General features: G+C 49.8%; 1 protein-coding gene across 2 annotated transcripts in view; it reads left to right on the top strand.

Moving 5' to 3' along the window:
* Positions 1-17,777, top strand: part of Camk2a (calcium/calmodulin dependent protein kinase II alpha) — a 61,038-nt gene extending 43,261 nt beyond the window's left edge. The window contains exons 14-19 of one of the 2 annotated variants that reach the window (XM_034517796.2): positions 1,165-1,197; positions 2,146-2,194; positions 9,274-9,349; positions 11,690-11,784; positions 15,797-16,025; positions 16,236-17,777. In XM_034517796.2, coding sequence (XP_034373687.1) covers positions 1,165-1,197; positions 2,146-2,194; positions 9,274-9,349; positions 11,690-11,784; positions 15,797-16,025; positions 16,236-16,239 — 486 coding nt within the window. In that variant the 3' untranslated portion in view covers positions 16,240-17,777. The remainder of the gene's footprint in view (positions 1-1,164; positions 1,198-2,145; positions 2,195-9,273; positions 9,350-11,689; positions 11,785-15,796; positions 16,026-16,235) is intronic. The other variant, XM_034517797.2, reaches the window with a different exon arrangement.
* Positions 17,778-19,622: the final 1,845 nt, after the last annotated feature.

Genomic DNA, 19,622 nt, shown 5'->3' with positions numbered 1-19,622 from the left:
GTTAAAGGGTGAACGTTAACATACAGATGTTTACTGGACTAGAAAAGCAGAAAGCCCCAAATCTAACCTGAATCTCTCAAGGCCTATTGTAGCTCAGACCTACACTGGAGAAACCTTTTAAAGGGAGACCTTAAGTCTCTCCTTTATTCTCTTCACGGGGTAGTAGGCAAGTGGCTTCTGGCTCTCAGAAGGTAGGGTATCTAGGACAGCACGAGCCTTTGAGGAGAGTCTGTTTGAAGTTCTGGGCAGAAGAGCTTTGCCCTCAGAGCCTGTATGTCCCTTCAGCATGGCTCTAAGAGAGCCTGTGAAGACTGCCACCCCTCTCAGGGCTCCCATCTGTCTTCTCTGGATGTAAGTGTCACTCAGGACCTGTATTCTACCTATGAGAAAATCTTCAAGATGCTCGAATCTGAGGACTGAGTGAAGGAGAAGCAGCCTACACTACCCCCACCTCTTCCCTGGACCCCATAGTTAACACAAGAACAGTACAGTCTGCAAAGACTAGCCGAGGCCAGCTGACAGGGCCAAAAGGCTCAGGTCCCAGACTTCTGGCTGTGCCTCAGTTTCTCTATCAGCATAAGGAGCCGAATAACACAGTTACCAAGAAGTCATGAACACAGAGTCACCTGAGAATATTCTTGAAAGTGGACATGACCAGGTTCTACCAAGAAAGACTTAATCAAAGTCCTCAGAGGGGACCTGCTCTTCTGTACAGGACTTAGTAACAGCACTTGTCTGGCATACATGGCCTTGGGTTTCACAAGGAACAAAAATAAAAAGACAAACTTCCCAAGTGACAGTGTGCCTAGGAGCGGGAGTCTGTTTAGTAGAAAACCACCGGGAATCTGGGGCTCATCTCTAGGTCTGAGCACCCTCTGTTCCCTAAAAGGAGCAGCCAGCCAGCATCTACGATTTAAGACAAACTTTCCTATTACAGTGAGACATGGCAGATAGCCCTAGTGGAAGGCAAGCTTGGCCTTGAACTCGGAGCTTAGTTCGGTAGAGCCAGGTACAGGCCTTTGAGGACCCAGAAAACACCAGGCTAGACGTTGCTGATCAGAAAGGACCACAGGGGATGGCCCCGAGGCCATCCTCCTTCCTAACCTCCCTGCTGTTTTCACGCTGTGTCTTTTCCTGTCCCATCTCTTCTCCTTGTTTTTCCAGAAAAGAAAGTCCAGTTCCAGCGTTCAGTTAATGGTGAGTGTCTGCCGTCTCCCAAGCACGGGTAAATGCTGGGCCTCAGACCCTTGCTCCCTCGCTCCTGCCTCCCTCCTGCAGGCCGCACAGGAACCCAGGGCGGGGGAGAGTGTGCTCAGGGCATGCGTGGTACGTGTGCATTGTGTGACAATATGTGTGTTGTGTGTGTGTTGTTTGCGTGTTTCTGTTGACACCTCCAACTCCATGGCCCAGACCAGCAGGCCGACAGCAGATCCAAGGCCTTCCTCCAGTACAAAGGTGGATTTGAACCAAGTCCAGTCCTTGGCTTCTTGCTTCTCCCATCCCTCTGCTCAAGAACTCATCTCAGGGCTTGGTTTGTGCCGTTTGCTACTAGGGTGGGGCTCGGTTTGGCCAAAGCAGCAGACATCATGGAGGCTCCTTGACCAGTGCAGGCCACTTCAGCAGAGGAACCGCAGCCATGCCTCTGTCTAGAGTGTGTCGGGGTGACACGGTGGCCCATGTCCCTCTTCTTGTTTCCATGGCTGTCTCCGTTGCGCGGTTTTTCTCCCCTCTGAAAAGCCCGCCCTCTATCACACTGGGCCTGCCTCTCTCTTTCTTCTTTCCCTGCCAGTGTGTGTATTTCTCTCCCATTCTGTGGCTTCCATGGTGTCTTTCTGCTCTTCTGTACCCTTTCTTTGGCCCCTGAGCAGAAAGGACCCCAAAAGCCCCTCTCAACACCCTACCCCCAGCCCCAGAGAGGCTAGGGATCTCCTTACAGGTACCCCTTTATACCAGCCCTGCCTCAGGCACCTGCTTAGCTGGGTCCCCTCAGGCTGGAGTGTCTGGCAGGGTTTGTATGAAGCATCTGGACGGCAGAGCCTGGGAGACCACAGAGCCCAGCGAATCACCAGGCAGCCAGGTCTCCAACCTAACCCAGCCCCTCCCGCCACCAGGCTCTCCTCACCGCCTCCCTCTTCTCTTTGGCAGGAATCCTCTGAGAGCACCAACACCACCATCGAGGACGAAGACACCAAAGGTAGGGAGGCTTGGCCTGCCGAGCAGTCCCCTGGATGTTGTTCCTACATACCATGCAGTGGCTGGACTTGATGATAAGGACATGTTGTGGGTGTGGCTTCCCCAGACAGTGCCCAGCACTGTGGGTAGACAGAAGGAACTCTCTTAACTTTAGCTTATGGGTTGATTTCACTGTCTTATCAGAGGAAATTAACATATTTCAGCATTAGATGCACAGTAATAACATGAATTTTTTTTTCCATTCGAGATAAGTCACTTTAGGTTTTGTTTTTGTCTTTTTTTTTTTTTTTTTTTTTTTTAACTGACATCATGTTTAAAACACGAAGCAATAGGGATAGCAGAGTAGAGAACGAAAATCCAGAGAGTTCGGTCAGCTGGAGCATGCCTGTGAATTCGCCAACCAAAGGCAAAACTAAAGATGCAGGGGGTTTGTAGCTCGTGACCCAGTGGTCATCAGGAGTGGCCCAGGTCAGCCAGCTGGGACGGCATATCTGCTGTCTCCGTATTTGAAGAGCCAAGGCAGAAGGAACACGAGCCGAGGCCGGCTGAAACCTGGGCTCACGATAAAACCTACCAGGTGATAAGGGAGGAAGGAGCCCCATGCGAACAGGAGCCTGGGGAAAGGACATAGCAAGAGCAGCCATCTTCAGCTCATGGATACTTACTAAACCTGGGTTCCATCTGGGCCAATACGCAGTGTCTACTCTGCATTCTGAAGGCCACTTATGGCCAAGGATAGCCATGAACAACAGGAAACCACAAGGTCACTTAAAATGTGACATCTTTAAAAGCTCCATTGAATTTTAATTGTATGTGCATGAATATTTTGCCGACCTGTGTGTAAGCATCCTAAGAGCATGCCCGGCGTCCTTGGAGGCCAGAAGCAGGTACCGGATTCTCTGGAAATGGAATCGTGGAGGGTTGTCCCAGCCATGTGGTGCTGGGAACTGAATGAGGGTTTTCCCAGCATAAAATAATTTCATTGCTACTTCATAACCATAATTTCACTACTGTTATGAACTGTAACATAAATATCTGCTATGGGACCCCCACTGGGTCGTGACCCACAAGTTGAGAACCATCAGCCTAGAGACTTTCCCACAAGCTTACAGTTCACCCTTCCATGAACCCTCTTCTCCTGGCAAGAATACAGGGTGGAGAATTTGGGGAAACTGGCTAAAGGTGGGGTTGGGACCTGAAGCCAGGCACCTGCATCTATGCCCTGGTGAGCAGACAGTGTACTGGAGGCCTCAGGAAGGAATTCCGGGAAGGAGCACTGTTCCAATTCTGTACAGGAAACAGAGCTTCTTACTGGTTAACAAAGTCCCATGGTTCCTTCTGTAGCAGCACCCTGTCTCTCACATTTCCCAAGTCAGGGAAACTAGAGTACTCAGCGGTTTGCACACTGGGGAAGGTGCCAGAGAGGCCTTGAGTCAGGAGAGGGTTTGTTGAAATATGGAAAAGGCTCGTCTGGCCTGGAGGAAACTCACCTGTTCTAGTTGAGGCAGTTGGTGGAGTTTTTTTTTTTTTTTTTTTTTTTGTTTCTTTGTTTTGTTTTTAGGAGTTTTGATATTTTGCTGTGAAGAAAAATATACAGTGTGGCTAGGATTATAGCTTGGTGCTAGAGCATTTGCCCACCCTGCAGGAGACCTGGGCTTAATCTCTAAACTGAAACAAAAAAAACCCAAACAGTTGTGTTTATATGATGAGCATTTTATAATGTCTGGGGGTGGGACAGCGGAGGCTACAATGTAAATTTGTATGTAGTTTTCACATGGTGTGGATTGCTTCCTGATTCCACAGAGACCTGGGAGAAAGTGTGAGTCTGTGTCTGTCCCTTTCTGGTCATTCTCAGATTGGTGGGGGAAGCAGTCTAGCACTAGTAAATTGGTGCTCTGTCATGGCTCCTTCTCTTAGGGAACTGCCTGCTGGTATCATTTAACACTTGGCCTCCTGGGTCTCTCCTTATCACATGCCCAGCCTGACCCTATGCCACAGGTTTCCAGGGACTAAGGCATGACACTTCTTAGATATTTACCATGTGAGAGACTCTCAACCTCAGTGGGAAGAGATGGGCTCTGGGATTCTGAGGTGACTAGATTCTAGTCCTGGCCTTAGGGCAGATAGACAAGGTGGAGGTGTTTTGGCTCTGTACTCCATTGGCTGGGTGACTTTTGACAACTTGATCAACCTCTCTGAGTCTCTGTTTCCGTCTCCGTTTCCTTAGTAATAAACAGGTTATGATAATAGTAGCAACTCCTGCGATTTCGGTGCAGATGAAATGACAGCTGCATCCACAGTGCACACACAGCGTTTGCCAGGTGGTGATTGCTTCAAGAAATCTTTCTTTCTTTTCTTTTTTCTTTTTTTCTTTTTTTTTTTTTTTTTTTGTTCAAAACCGGAGTTCATGGTTGAGTGACAGGAAGCCCCATGACATTTTCTTGGAGTGTCAATTGGATTCAAAGACTATTTTAAGACAAATATTTATATGTTAAACAGACAGAATATTTGGAATAGAATATAAAATGTGTATGCACTGGTGATGTAAAACAGAAGCTGTCAATGATATATTCCACCTGGATGGGTGGCTTTGGGCTATGCCCTGAGGCCCCACATTTGCCAACAGCCTCCTCCTCTTTAAAGAACCCCGGGGACAATTTATCTCAGATTTTAATTTACTTCTCCCTTTTACAGAGGGAAGAAAGACCCTCATGGATTATGGTATTTTTCCCTTGTACTGTGGCAAAAAAAAAAAAAAAAAAAAAAAAAAGGCTGTCAAAAGCAATTTTAAGGGAAGGTTTGTTTTGGCCCATCGTTTGAGGGTGCCATCCATTAGGGTAGGCAGTCAGGGCTGTAGGGGAATGAGGCAGCTGGGAATGTCGACTTTGCAGGCAGCGAACAGTAGCCAAAGCACAGACAGAGGCTGGCGTTCAGCTCACTTCTTCCTTGTCAGCCAGTTCGTGGCCCCAGGCTGCAGGATACTGCTGCCCACGTTCAGGGTGACCCGTCCCTCTTTGGGTGAACCTTTGTCACCTTCCGAGACACACTCAAGGGTGTGCTTCTGTGGTGATTCTAAATCCTGTCCATTTGACAATTGAGATTAACAATCATGGTCACTAGCCGACGATCTGGGACCTTGTTCCCTGCCTCAGTTTCCCTTCCTGCACAAAAGGCTCAGTGTGCTGGAAGCATCTCTCTGCGAATGTAGATAAGAGCCCTTAGACTCCCCCCAGCTCAGAGAGTGTTCCCAGGGCACCACACTATTTTCCAGCATTGACCTGGTAAGCTTTCTTACCAAGTGAGAATTGTAGTCAGCTTGGTGGACTCTGATCCAGCATTACAGTTAACGGAAATGGTATTCTCCAGAACAACATCCCTGGAGGGAAGTAAGGCCATGAGTTGTTCAGAGCTCCTCTGGCTTTGTACAGGGCCACTGCTCTCAGAGTTGTGCCAGGCTCTCCCAACTTCCTCCCCATGCCCTTACCTCTGTGCACAACCTGTCCTCCTCTCCAAGCTGAAAACCTTCCCCAGAAGCTGGGTAGGAAAGACTAGTCAGGAGTGCAGGCCCCAGGTGGGCCTCAACATGTGGTCTGATATTAAAAGAGATATTCTTTCTTTCTTTCTTTCTCTTTCTCTCTCTCTTTCTCCCCCCCCCCTCTCTCTCTCTCTCTTTCCTTCTTTCTTTCTTTCCAAGATAGGATTTCTCCATGTAGTCCTTGCTGTCCTAGAACTCCCTCTGTAAAGGAGGCTGTCCTCGAACTCAAAGAGTTCCACCTGCTTCTGCCTCCCGAATGCTTGGATTAAAGGCATAAGCTACCACCGCCCAACCAAAAGATTTTCTCCATCTCTCTGGGGCCTCAGTTTTCCTGTCTGTGGGGGAATATTCCAAATGCTCTGGGTGAGGAGACTAGACAGAGGCATACAGCCAACAGCTATGCTTGCACAGCCACAGGAGCTGCTGGACTCCTGGGAAGCCCCTATCAGAATGGCCTTGGGGTCCACCAAGCACCACGCTCCAGCCAGGTCTTCCATCCCAGAGGACAAAGCTAGGGAGATTCCTGCTCTAGTAACTTTGACTTTTGGAAAAGGTGGTGTTCTGGTGTCTGAAAGCCAAGCCAAGCCAGCTCCCACCTAGCACTGAATTCATGGAGGTCCACGGTGTGACTCCAGACCTAATATTCTACCATCAGGCATTGTGCATCACACTCAGACACGTCCAGACAGCTTAGGGAGTTTGGAAGACAGGTGCAAACCTGCAGTGGCTCTGGAAGCCCTGTTCCTGAGAAGAGAAGCCTGGTCAGGGGAGGATGGAAACTGGGAAGCAGGTGCTCATTTTGAGGTCCTAGGAAGAAGAAAGACGAACTCTTAAATGGCGCAGCTTTCAGAAGCAGACTTCAGCCAGGAAGGCCCCAAGCCCAGGAGGCATTCTTAGTCAGGTTTGTCTGACAGAGTGGTGGCTGCTGCAACCCAGAACTCCAGTAGGACTGTATCCTGTGACCCAGACCTCCAGGAAGCATGTGTCCCAGCTGGAACCTTGAGGCGGGGCTTGGACAAGCTTCTGCTTCCCAGTTTGCAGATGGTAGATATGGGCAGCTGTCTCTCAGTGAGTGGCAGGCCTTGCTCCAAATGCTTGAGTTCAGACGTCATCCCTCACACGATGAGCTGATATTGGGTGCTTGGAACACAAGCTCTCAGGGAGGGCTGCGTGCGATCGACCTTTCTACCAGTATTCAGAATAACCCTAAAATGTAGGTACTACTGATATCTCCACTATGGGGAAACTGAGACCAAGAGTAGTCCCTTGTGGCTATGAAGTAACAGAATAAGAATCCAAGTCTAGTTAGTTTGGCTTCAAAATCCAAGACCCAGACCACCACATACCTCATGATGACAGCCAGAAGCAGCAGGAAACCAAGGAGCTGATAGTGGAAAGATTCTGGGAGGCCCCAGAGCAGATGTGAAGGCTATGGCTCAGCTTTCACAGCCTGTGAGGAGCATGGGGGTTTGTTCTGTGTGGTCTCCTCTGATCCCACAGGGGCATGGGATCTAGTCTGTAGCCCCTACTGGCAAAGCCCACTTGTCCCATGACTAGTCTCTGCTTTTGCAAAAGCTGACCAGGAGCTCAGGTTCTGAAGCTTCTAAGAACACGAGTGTTCAGGTAACTTGGGCAAAGATGACAGCCCAGACTCGAGTTTGGAGCTATCTGCTCATTCATTCATTCACTCCACATGTGTGAGTCGGGTACAACTTCTACCCTAGTGGGCCCCAGAAAAATGAGAAGAACCCCCATAATAGGTACACTCGGCGTCTTTGATACCCATTCCCAGCATAGGAGATTCCAACCAGAGTCAGGGCAAGCTGGCAAGAGAGCACTGTGGGAGCTACATTTCAGCCACGTTGCTGGATCATTATTCCCTCTGTCAGGCACACACGGCATGCACGCCAAGGGCTATGCTAGGTATAGATGTGGGTTGAGTGCAGTTGTGATGTGGGGTGAAGCTCTGACACTCCACAGGCTAAGTCCCTGGCCACAGCTCTGCACACTCACTTCCTTGGTCCAGTTCCAGGTTTCAGGGCTCCATCTCCATTAGCTGGCATTGAAGTTTAGAGGTAGGTAGTGAGTTCTAAGCAGCTGTGTGGGGTTAGTCTTATGAGAATGTTGTGAACATGTGGGGCCAAAGCACCACGGTCCCCTGGGCTGTGAACCAGACTGTACCACATGTTCCATGACCGTGGGTAAATCGTGACCCTTGGTGGGCCTCTGTTTCCTCAGTAGCTCAGAAAGGACTTAGGGTTTCTGGCCTGCTGTAGTTCTTCCAGCCTGGATGCCCTCAGATTCTATGTCCTCTGGGTCTGAGATGAGTGTCTGAGGCAGCCTAGGCAGCTGGCAAGAAAAAAAAAAGGCAAGTCAGAGTCTCACCCACGCTTTGTTCCTCACCTGATTCCCAGGTTGGGTTGGGAGATGGTGACACTCGCCGAGCCCACTTCCTGGGTTTGGAAGAGAGCTGCATCTGAAAGGAAGAGGGAGAGAGAGCCTGTCCTGGACTAACTAAGGCAGCTTCTGTTCTGCTCCGCTGGGGCTCAGGATACCTGCTGAAGATGCCTTCATTACTGAGAACCAGGCATCTCCTAACTGCCGGGGGTGGGGAGAGGTCTGGGAGGAGCTCAGAAGGCAAGCTTAAGTGGGGGTTGCCAAGCAATGGCACTGCTTGTCATGAGCAACTGAGATGGACCGGGCTTGGGGACACTGACACTGCTTCATGCTCATCACATTGTCCCACCCTCAGACCAGCTCTGGAGAAGGACACTTTTCTGACAAGCAGCCAGTCTTGTGGTCTTCAGTTCCACAGCTCATAAGGGACCAGATTGGAATTTGGATGCTGATCTGTCTGGAATTCAAGCCTGAGTTCTTTGTGCTATTGTCTAGGTCTGAGTGAATCTCCTTTCAGGGTTGGAGGTGCTGAGGCTAGACCACCACACATCTGATAAGGAGACTGACAACTCTCTACCAAATAAAAAAAAATCAGCTTCTTGTGTTTTCATTCTGTGGCAGAAGGGAGAAAGCAGTTGACCCTCGGTAGTTCTAGACAACTCTGCCCAAATCTTAGTCACCCAAATAGAGCAAAAACTACCCAAAGGGTAAGGGATGACTTACTTTCCTTCGTGGTCCCTTGTTTGCCCATGGGGAAGCCCTGGTTTGTGACAGCCAGTAAATCAGGCAACAGGTAGCATTGCTTTGATTCACGTGGCAAATCAAGGAGAATGGCAGAGACACCTATTTTGGAGTCAAAACCTGGGTTTAAACAAGACCCAGAATATGAATGTCCACAGTCTTTACTTTTTGTAGCTCCGGGGACCACATTTCCCTACCTCCCACCCCACACTGAGCCTCAGGCTCTTGTGTGAAACGGGGTTAATGATGTTTCTCTCTCAGGAACAAGGAAAGGATGGGGAGAGCCTCTGTACACAGTGTCAGGGCGCCCGCAGAGCCCGCCTGGCACAAGCTGCGGACTTGGAAGCCAGCACTTGCGTCTTCATCACTATCACTGTTATTATTTGTGTCCCCCTCCTACTTTGCAGTGCGCAAACAGGAAATTATCAAAGTGACAGAGCAGCTGATCGAAGCCATAAGCAATGGAGACTTTGAATCCTACACGTGAGTTAGCCAGGGTCGTCCTGCATGTTCTGCCTGGATTGGGTTCAGGGGCGCTAACCGTGGGCTTCTCACTCTGCATGCAAATGAGATGGAGCCCGTCTTTTCTGTTCCCGCACTTGGCCAGGAACAGATCACGTCACTTCCTGTCACTCTTCCTGCCTGCCTGAGTCCCGAAGGAGCTCTGAGTAAAGCTGCTTTGTTTCTTGCCAAGAAATAAGGGTGATCTGTACACTAGCACTGGGACGGAGGGAATGGAGGTCGGTCCTTCTCCGTCCTGCCCAGTGGGTATGAGTCTTTTCCCTGGATTGCCACGGTCTTTGACCTCAGCTGAGCAGGAGCAAGCAAGGACCCAGAGAGTGTACACCTTTAGTGATCAAGAGTGAGCAAAGCGGAACCTTAAACCCTCTGGGGAATAAGGCACCGTCTCAAACAGAATTACCCTCTGCTCACAAACCTGCTCCAGCCCCTAGAGGGATGGCTGTGTGCATAAGCCGGGCTTCAGCGCCCCCTAGTGGTCATCACAGACTTTCCTGGTCTGGTCCAGAAGTAAGTCCTAAGCCTGGCTCAGAGAGAATGGATGTGCTGGCTTTAGGCCTATGCATTTTTACCAGGGCTAATATGGTCTGGACCTGGCAGTTCCACACATGCTTTTTGGTTGCCTGTGGGGTTAATCTGAGGTGGGAACAGCCTGACATAATCTCAGGCTGACTGAAGCTGCAGTGTACATATTAATCACAGGAACTAAATTCAGTCGTTGGAAAATCACTGGCTGTCTCTGGAGGAATCAGGTATTTGAGAGGCACATGTATAAACCGAGGATGCACGGGTGTGTGTACCAGAGGATTTGATGGTGTTACATCAAATCGTGGGAGCCGACTCTGCACCAGTCTTTTGGGTAGCCCTAGAAAAGCTAAGTCACAATGTATCAAGGTCATGACTCCGAAAAGCCACAGCCAGGGAACAAAGAGCTAGTGAGGTGGCCTTTCTTGCTTTCACAGGGAAGCTTTTTCCCTTCTGTAATGGTATAGGCTTGTGATGATATTTTGCAGCCTGCTCTAGGCTCTGAAACTTACCTCTGGGCCTGTGGCGCCCTGGAATTTAGCCTGGCATGCCCATGAATCAGCCCCTTCATCTCCCCGATCCCCAGTTTCTACATATGTATGATGCACTTAGAGAAGGTAGACTTCAGGTTCTTCAAGGATGCAGAGGCCCCTGACAACCCCTTGAGGAAGTTCTGCAGCAGGAGTGAACTTGAGGTACCATCAAAGGCTTTGCCTAGCTCAGACAAGGCTGGGCTTGATATCCTATTGTGAGATTTCCAGTTCTAGTGTGAAGCAGAAGCTTAGCCCAGGTGGGGACATTTCCTTGACTTGTCTTTGCTATGCCCACAGGGGTCTATGTTGTACCACAGAATATCCTCCAAGTATGTAAATGAGAGGACAATCTATGTTCTCCGCTGCCTCGCAGTCACCTCAGAAGACTGACACCTGGGAGAGGGGCCGTCATCTGAAAACACAAGCTTCCTTTGGCTGAGGCCCTCTCCTGCCACATTCTCTGCTTCCTCTCTGACGTCACCTTTCTAAAACTTCATTATTTTATGTGGATGGGTGTTTTGCCTGCACGTTTATCTGTCTACCACTTGCGTGTCTGGTGCCTGTGGAGGCCAGAAGAGGGCCTGGAGTTGCAGATGGTTGTGAGCCACCATGAACCTAGGTCCTCTGGAAGAGCAACCAGTGTTTGTGACTGCTAAGCCATGTCTCCAGCCTCACAGAACTCATCTTCTTTAAGGCCATTTCACACACACACACACACACACACACACACACACACACACACACACACCCCGCCCCCCGTCTAAAGCAGAAGCTGCAGTCAGGGTGTCCCAGCCTTAGGACACTTTTATACAAGTTAGTAAAAACGTACCTTCCTCCGTGTGCACACCTTCTTGGTTTGGGGAGCTGAGGTCACTTCCTGTCAAGTGACTTCACTCCTATACACCAAGAGACAAATTAGGAAAAGCGCCTTTGGGTCACTGCCAGAGACGGGATGCAGGGTAGAGAATAAGAGCAGGCTATCCAAAGTGATGCCTTACCTTCTGCAAGGTAAATAAAGATGACAACCTGGTCATCAGTGAGTGGCAGAGCCAGGGCCTGAATGTAGGCTTCCTGGATGTAGCCAGTGCCTGCCTTGTGCTCCGCCAAGTGCTCCACACTTGAGAGTGTGTAAACCCCTCCTTTCTTGATCCCTTGAGGAAGGTGTGGTCGTTTCCATTCACTGTCTAAGGTGCCAATGAGAAGCCACCTTCTCAGATCCCTCTTTCCTCTGGCTTCCTTTCCCCAGGAAGATGTGCGACCCTGGGATGACAGCCTTTGAACCGGAGGCCCTGGGGAACCTGGTCGAGGGCCTGGACTTTCATCGATTCTATTTTGAAAACCGTGAGCAATCCCTTCTCTCTGGGGTGCCTGTTGTCTGCTCCCCTTCGTGTCCTGCTGGATGGCACAGCAGGGTGACGGGCAGGGCCTCAGGGGCGGCTCAGGAGCCAGTGAAGAGGAAGATCCAATGTGGACAGGGGTTGGTACCTTCTTGGTTTCCTCTCCATTCACTGCCAGCTGGACTACCAGCTGCTCTTCCTGTGGCTGAGGATGGGGTAAAGCAGGGGTGGGTCCCCCCCAAACCAAGGACACATGAAAAGACTCCCTAGTCCTCTCCTGCCCTTTATCTGGGGAGAGTTATGTGGAGGGTCTTTATTCCCATTCATATTCAGGGAGACTTCTCTAACTACAAGCTACAGTCATCTGGATGCTTGGAGTTATCACATATTCCCAGTCAGTTGGTAACAGGATGGCTCCTGAGTTATGCTGCATATGACCTTATAGGTAGGGCGAGCCAGGGATTTCACACTGCTGTGCCCTACCTGTTTGTCTAGGTCTCTGTCCTGCATGTGTGTCCTTCCTGGGCCTCTCCTCTGCAGGAGAGATCTCAGCAGCTTTGCAACCAGGGTGGGCTGGACACTGAGGCTGGGCCTGAGTCAATGAGCTTTCTGCTTGTCTGTGTCTTACCCAGGCCAGGGGTCAGAGAGGGACCAAGCCAAGGTTAGGATATGGAGGAAGGACCAGAGGCGGTATATCCAGTCTCCCCCTAAATGACAGGTACATATCACACACGTGATTTGGGGTATTTTTAGGCATATACATCATTGGTTCAAACAACAAGAAAGCCCTTCCTGGTCAGTTCTCATCGAGTGCCCAGGTGGAAAAAGGCTCAATCCACACCTCTCTGATACATTCCAGTTTCCCACTTTTTCAAAGGCTTGCAGGGGCTCAGATGAGCTTGGGGCAAGAACAATCTATTTTCTCTTCACTGGGCTTCACTGTCCCATGTTTGTTCTGTACCAAATCTAGATTAGTGGCTGTGCTACAAAGTTTTCTTTAAAAGAATCACACATTAGGGCTGGAGCGACAGCTCAGAGATTAGGAGTGTACTCTCGCAGAAGAGCTGGGTTCATCTCCACTGCCTGTGTTGTGGCATAACTGCCTGTGATGCCAGCTCCAAGAAACCTTAAAAATAAGTAAAATAAACATATTACGAAGCTAACCAGGAGAATTGTCTCATGAAGTAAGCACAGACGATAGTCCCATATGGATTTAAAAATCAAAACACACAGGTGGTACTGCAAAGACTCCAGGTGAAGCCCAGTCCTGTCACTCAGAAGACATTTCCACTGTGGTCAAGAGAGAGGACGCAATTTGTCCAAGAGAATCCACAAAGCACGTTGTAGAGCTAGCTCCGTCTCATTCTGGTGCCCTTCCTTTGCTGATAGGGCCGTTCTGTCACCATAGCAGCAAGTTCTCAGACTCTGGACTTGCATCACCCCTCCAGGCTTGTACCTCTCTGACTGACTGTATTTTAATTTATAGAAATTGCAAGCATTCCCTCTTTATAAAAGAGCAGTTAAGGGAGAAGCTACATTTTCTTTTTTCTTTCTTTCTTAAGCTTTATATATTTATTTTATGTACGTGAGTACACTGTCGCTGTCTTCAGACACACCAGAAGAGGGCATCAGATCCCATTACAGATGGTTGCGAGCCACCATGTGGTTGCTGGGAATTGAACTCAGGGCCTCTGGAAGAGCAGTCAGTGTTCTTAACCACTGAGCCAGCTCTCCAGTCCCAGAAGCTATATTTTCTTAAAGAATCAGACCTGCTTCTCCTTGCTGAGTGTGGAGTCCTACTGCTATTAAGAGAGGAAGCTGGATCTTGGGTCCTCTTACTCTAATGGCGGATCCCCACAGCTGGGCTCACCGTGGCTGTCATTACACCTCTGTCCTCTGGGGGCACTGTTTCTCTGCTGTGGTCCTCTAGTCTCCACCCTGGCAGAGACCACCAGGGGGTTCAAATGCAGAAAGAGGCTCCTGTCTCTGACCTGCTTCCTGCAGCAAGTGTTGTTTCAACACTGGCTCCTAGACTCTAGGCTTAACCTTTTAGTTGCTTCGAAGGAGGACTCACAGGGGCATGACCCAGTATAGCCTCTCTCCTGCAGAGCTATCTCCTACTGTCCTGCCCAGCACCTGCCCTGTCTCTCTTCTTGTCCACGAGGAGGACAAGAAGAAGCTTATCCTAGAAGCTGCTAATCTGGTCAAGTAACACCTTGTTATGTCAGGGTTCCTGGGATCCCAGCCATGAACAACAATGACAAAGCTTAGCCCCCACGACTACCATTACTAAACTATTTGTCCCTTCTGAAATGGATTGGGACCTGGATTGTCTTAAACCACACACTCTGAGCCTGACATCTGCATAGCTGAGACCAAGTGGGAATGGATATATTCCCTCCAGCCTCATGCACCACATTCAGAGACATTTAGGGAGGCTTCATACACTTTGGAAAGGGGAAGCTTGGTGACCTTTAACCTCTAATGATCTACGTTCTCTGTGTCTGAGAGCTCAGAATTCTGAGCCTGTTATTCTGTTTATCTGAGACTGGCACTTGATTGCTGGTTGAAGGCCTGGGCACACAATGATTACAATACCAGAGGGTGGCTGCCATTAGGTGCTTTTTCAGTCTGGGGGGGGGCGGATAGCTCACATATTTTCAGAAGATACATAATTTGCAAATTTTGTTGGCTAATAGAATCAGAATGTGTGGGTGGGGAAGAAAAACTAGTGTCATGGGGTCTCAAACTGGGGTGTCTTGGGTACGGTTGGAGACTCCACATTTGAGGCTAGCTGTCCATGCAGTTGGCACCCATATTTGGGCTACATTAGGAGAAGGGTTCTTGTCAGAGTGGGAGCCTGATGACGTCTGTCTGACCCTGGGTCACTGTCCTTCTGTGCTTTTGTTTTACATCTTGATGAACAACGTGACAGTTTCTAGAATACTGTGGTGATGTTGAAAATGGAGGTGGGAGCCAGTACCAGGCACTTCGGTTAGTTGTCATGACAACAAGATCTTCCCATGTGTCTCTCTAGCCCTAGAGAGCTCTATGACCTCACTTCATGATGACCAATACGACCCCCAAAACTGAAGGTTTGAAGACTCTGCAATTCCATTCCCTCCCCCTCCCCGTTTATATAATACAGTGACCCGAAATAGAATGGATAAACACAGGGTGCGGCATGTCTAGATTACAGATATTTCCTGTGGTTTTGCAAGCTGTGTTACATTTGAATGATATAACAGTAGATAAAAGTGAAGGCTTTTCATATGAAAATCCAAGAGAGATTTCCAGATTCTCTTGAGCAATAAGGTGTGAAACACATAGAAACCCCGAGGAGCTCTGAGCAAGGTGCCTTGTAGGTGGGACACGTGTTCTCTTCACCATAGTCCCCCTCACTCCCTACAGTCCCCCTGACCTGGGGGTAGATGCTCAGTTGCCATTTAGCGTCTTTTGTTTGGTTCTTCGAGACAGGGTTTCTCTGTGTAGCCCTGGCTGTTCTGGAAGTTGATCTGTAAACCAGGCTGGCCTCAGACTCACAGAGACCCACATGTCTCTTCCTCCTAAACACTGCGATTAAAGGCACAGACCAATACCACTAGCTACTGTCTAGTCTCTTATACCCAGCTCGGCCTCTGTCATTTCACTGCTGGCTTGATCCCAATAGGGATCTCTGTTCAAGGAAAATCAACCTTACCTGGCTCAGTAAATTGTCTGGAATCATGTTTTTGTACGTACAAGACACTGATTCTAAAATCCCCCCACGTTTGAACAATTCGGCATGTCCGAAGTCTGCTGTACCTTATCTGGGATGTGATATCCTGATATCTTGGTTATGTAGTTATTCTGCCTTGACTCTCGGGTACCTGATCCCTGTCCCAGGGATTCCCCTGCTGCAAATGAGTCAGGCTTGAAGGGGAAGCTGGAAGCTGAGCGAGCAATGGAATAAGGCAGGAGTCCCCCCCTCACCCCCTGGGTTGCAACTCCTCAGCCCCTCCTATTCCTGCCTCTAGTGTGGTCCCGGAACAGCAAGCCCGTGCACACCACTATCCTGAACCCTCACATCCACCTGATGGGTGAGGAGTCAGCCTGCATCGCTTACATCCGCATCACTCAGTACCTGGATGCAGGCGGCATCCCCCGCACGGCCCAGTCGGAGGAGACCCGTGTCTGGCACCGCAGGGATGGCAAATGGCAGATCGTCCACTTCCACAGATCTGGGGCGCCCTCCGTCCTGCCCCAGTAAGGATTCTTTCTTCTTGAATCTCTAGGGTGGATTAAGGGTATTGACATAGCAGAGGGGCGGGGGTGGGGTGGGGTGGGGAGCAGGCTACTTCTGCCTTCCACCTCCAAATTGCTCCAGAGAAGGTGAAGGACTTGAGCTGGGGGAGAACTGGGTGGAAATCCTGGGACTGATCCTGTCTAAGGTGGTGGGTTTACTGTGTCTTACAGTTGAAGAACCAGGCCAGGGTCCCTGCGTTCTTGCTTCGCAGAGATCCGCTCTTTGTCCGTGGAATGTGGCTGCTGGTTCTCCTTCGGATTTTGCTGGAATTCTCCCTGTCATATCACTCTACCATTGCCACCTCTGTACTTGCATCATGAACACCTGCTTGTTCACAGAAGCTCTCACGACATCACAGCAAATGGCCAGCTCTCCCCGGCTCCACTGCCCATGCTCTTCCTGCCTGTGGGGACCTTCTTCAGGCTTGAGTACCCAGGGTGCTGGCCCCAGGAACCCCCAACCCGCTACCCACTGTTGTTGGCCTGGCTTAGTTTTGAGGAAGAGGCAGGCAAGTTGTGACAAGGGTCCCTCTCATCAATCCCTTCTCTTCTGGGGTTCCCCTGGGAAGCACAGATAAGCCACTCAGTCTCCAAGCCAACTCCTTAGAGAGACAGAGAGAGGAGCCAGCACCAGGAACTGCTGCTCTCATCTGCTCCCCTCTGTGCTGGCCTTGCTTTAGATCAGACCATCCGTCATGGAGGAGGGGGTGGGCGCTACCATCAGGTGCCCCACTCACTGCCTCAGCCCTTCTGTGAAGTTTGTCTCCAGCGTTGACCCACCCACCCTGCCCAAAACATCTGTCCTTGGAGAATTCCAGCCTCATCTGTCTGAGAGGAGATCTGAAGGTGTTTCAGGGGCAAAGCAAGCAACATTTAGGTATCACTTCTACTTGGACGCATGCCTTTTTACAGCCAAACTTCTGTGTATTTCGTAAACGGATTTTGCGTTAACGGACATTTATGTGATAACTAGACCTCTGACGTTATTGTCAAGAAGAGTCAGATGGGTTCGGAAGTAGGTGGGAAGAGGAGTGAGGGGAAGTTTTTACCCGGTTCCAGATTTTTTTTTTTTTTTTTAGGGGTGGGGAAGAGTCTTTTCTGAGGTGGCCTCAGCCTCCAGGGAGCACTGCTTCCTTCCATTCTGGTCCCCAGGTCAGCTGACAAGATTTCTTCCAAAGCCAGCATGACTAACACACAGAGTCAGGTCAGGGGAGGCCATCAGGATGGGAACATCCAGACTTGGCATCTCTGGAACTAGAGACCTCACTACCCTACTTCGCAGGAAATCTTTTTCTCTGTGCTCCCCTCCCCACTCCAGCCCCACAAACTACCTTCTGGACACGATATCCTCATTGCCCCTCTCAACTTGGCCAAACAAGAGTGGCAGAAACTTATTTTCCTACTTCATGCTATACTTGGGCTGGTGTGAGCTTGCCTGCTTGCCCAGCCTCCTCCTCTCCCTCCCCCCCACTTCCTCCCTCTCCCCTCTCCCTCCCTTTCTCTTTCTCTTTCTCTTCCTCTCTCTCCCTCTTCCTGGGTTTGGCTCTTACATGGAATGCTGTGTCTCATCCACGGGGATCTCCTGTCTGCACTGTTTTCTTTGCATGACTTTATATGCAGTAAGTATGTTGAAAACAAAAAACAAAAAAACAAAAAAAAAAAGAAAAACACTCAGCAAAATCAAATGACACGTTTTGGACAAAATACTAATAACACTCGAGGCTATATTCTCAGTGTCCAACTTGGAATTCCGTTGCTGCCTCTCCGTGCTTTTGGTCTCTGTGTGGCTGTGTTTTGCCAGCATGAGACCCTGTCCCCTCTGGAGGTTTCTAGGGGAGGAAGAGCCATGTGTCCAGGGGCTGGAGACAGCTTTGTCCTCTCGGCTTTTCTGAGGGTCGATTGGAGCAGAAGTGGAAGGGGTGTTTAACCCAGAGCTTTCTGGTATCCCCTTCCCCCTACATAGTGAGCTATATGCTGGGCTCTTCTCTCAAATCCTGCTGCCCAGAGACAAGCACAGGGTAGAAGAGTGGCTCTCTTGTCTAAGCCACTCCACTATAGCCTCTGCCCTTGGTAGAGACACTGCTACCCAGGCCCAAGAATGGGCCCTTGTCCTGCCCCAGAACAAGGCTTCTTCATAAGGCTCAGCAAACCCATTGTCCCCAGCCAGTCCCCAGCTAAAGGTAAAGGAGGGTGTGGCCTTTACCAGGGGACACTGCAATTACCAAGCAAGATCTAATCCCTTCTTTAAGCCTCAGTTTCTCCATCAATGTCCTTACCCAGACTGATGGAGGGTCAAACTAAATGATGTCACAAGCGCATGCCACCTCTGAGAGCTTGCTGGGTTTGTCACTGGCTGGCCTTCTTATGCACCAAGCCTGGCCAACCCCCATCCTTTCCCCTGTGTGCCTCTCATTTTCCTATTTGGTGCCAGTCTGTTGATGACCAGCAATGGACTGCAGGGGAAAGACGTTTGGGGGCTTTGATCCCGGGTTCTGACCAGATGGGCTGTGTGGCTTTGGGTGAGTCTTTTTCCCTCTTTGGGCCTTAGTTCCCCCAACCAGAAGATGCCTATGCCCTACCTTTCGTTGGCTAACATGCCCCTGCCCACTGTGTGCTTGTCCACATGTGGGAGAAGTGGAGGCAGGTCCCTGCCCCAGTCTGAGACGGCCCCCTCTGCAGAGGCTGCTCCTGTGGGTGGGCAGCCAACTAATGTAGACCTTGGGACACTACAATGGCCCCAATGTGGCAGGCAGGGGAACTGGCAGAAAAACGGCCCAGAGCCCCCACCCCCCTATCAGATAAGCTCCATGCTCCTTCCAAATACCCTCCAGATGAAAAGAAAAGAGAGAGAGAGAGAAACAATCAAGTCACATTTATAGGAAAAGCATCTCCAGCCTTATGTGCCATCGCTCAAATCCTGCCCCATGGCTTCCCCACCCCCTTCAAAGGGAGAGCCTTGGGGGAATGCGTTTGCCAGGCCCCGTGCTGGCTTCTTTGTTACTATTTGTTTAGGGTTTTGTTCTAGTTCTCTCTCTCTTTCTTTCTTTTTTAATATGTGGCTGTGAACTTGAATGACCACTGCTCAAACTTTCTGCTACTGGGGGGTGGGGTGGGGGAGGGAAGAAGAGACGTCTGTTTTATTCTTGGTGTTTTCAGTGGAATAAATAGCTACAAATTTATGTGAGTCGGAGTCTTCCTGAATTGGTCAAGACACAGAGCTCCAGGAGCTGGCATTTTTGTTTTGTTTTGGTGTTTGGTTATTTTATTTTATTTATTTTTTTGTTCTAAATCTCCCCTGTTGCAAAATAAAAGTCCCGGTCCTATGGGTTGGAATAACTTGGTTCACATGCTTAAGGCTGAGCCAGTGAGATTGTCTGGACCACTACCTAGGGCCAAGGATGGAGTCTGCTTTTTATTTTCAGGCATTTGGGGTACCCTTAACAATTGTTGGGGCGGGGTGGATTGCCACAAGCACCCACAAACTCAAGTCTCTCTGAGAGGCCTTCAGGGTCTGTTAGGGCCTCAGTTTCCCTTTGGACAATGAGAAGGGTTCTCCAG

This window comes from Arvicanthis niloticus, chromosome 14, assembly GCF_011762505.2.
Source record: "Arvicanthis niloticus isolate mArvNil1 chromosome 14, mArvNil1.pat.X, whole genome shotgun sequence".
Lineage (NCBI taxonomy): Eukaryota > Metazoa > Chordata > Mammalia > Rodentia > Muridae > Arvicanthis > Arvicanthis niloticus.
The sequence above is the reverse complement of the archived record's forward strand: the minus strand, read 5'-3'. Positions and strand labels throughout refer to the sequence as shown.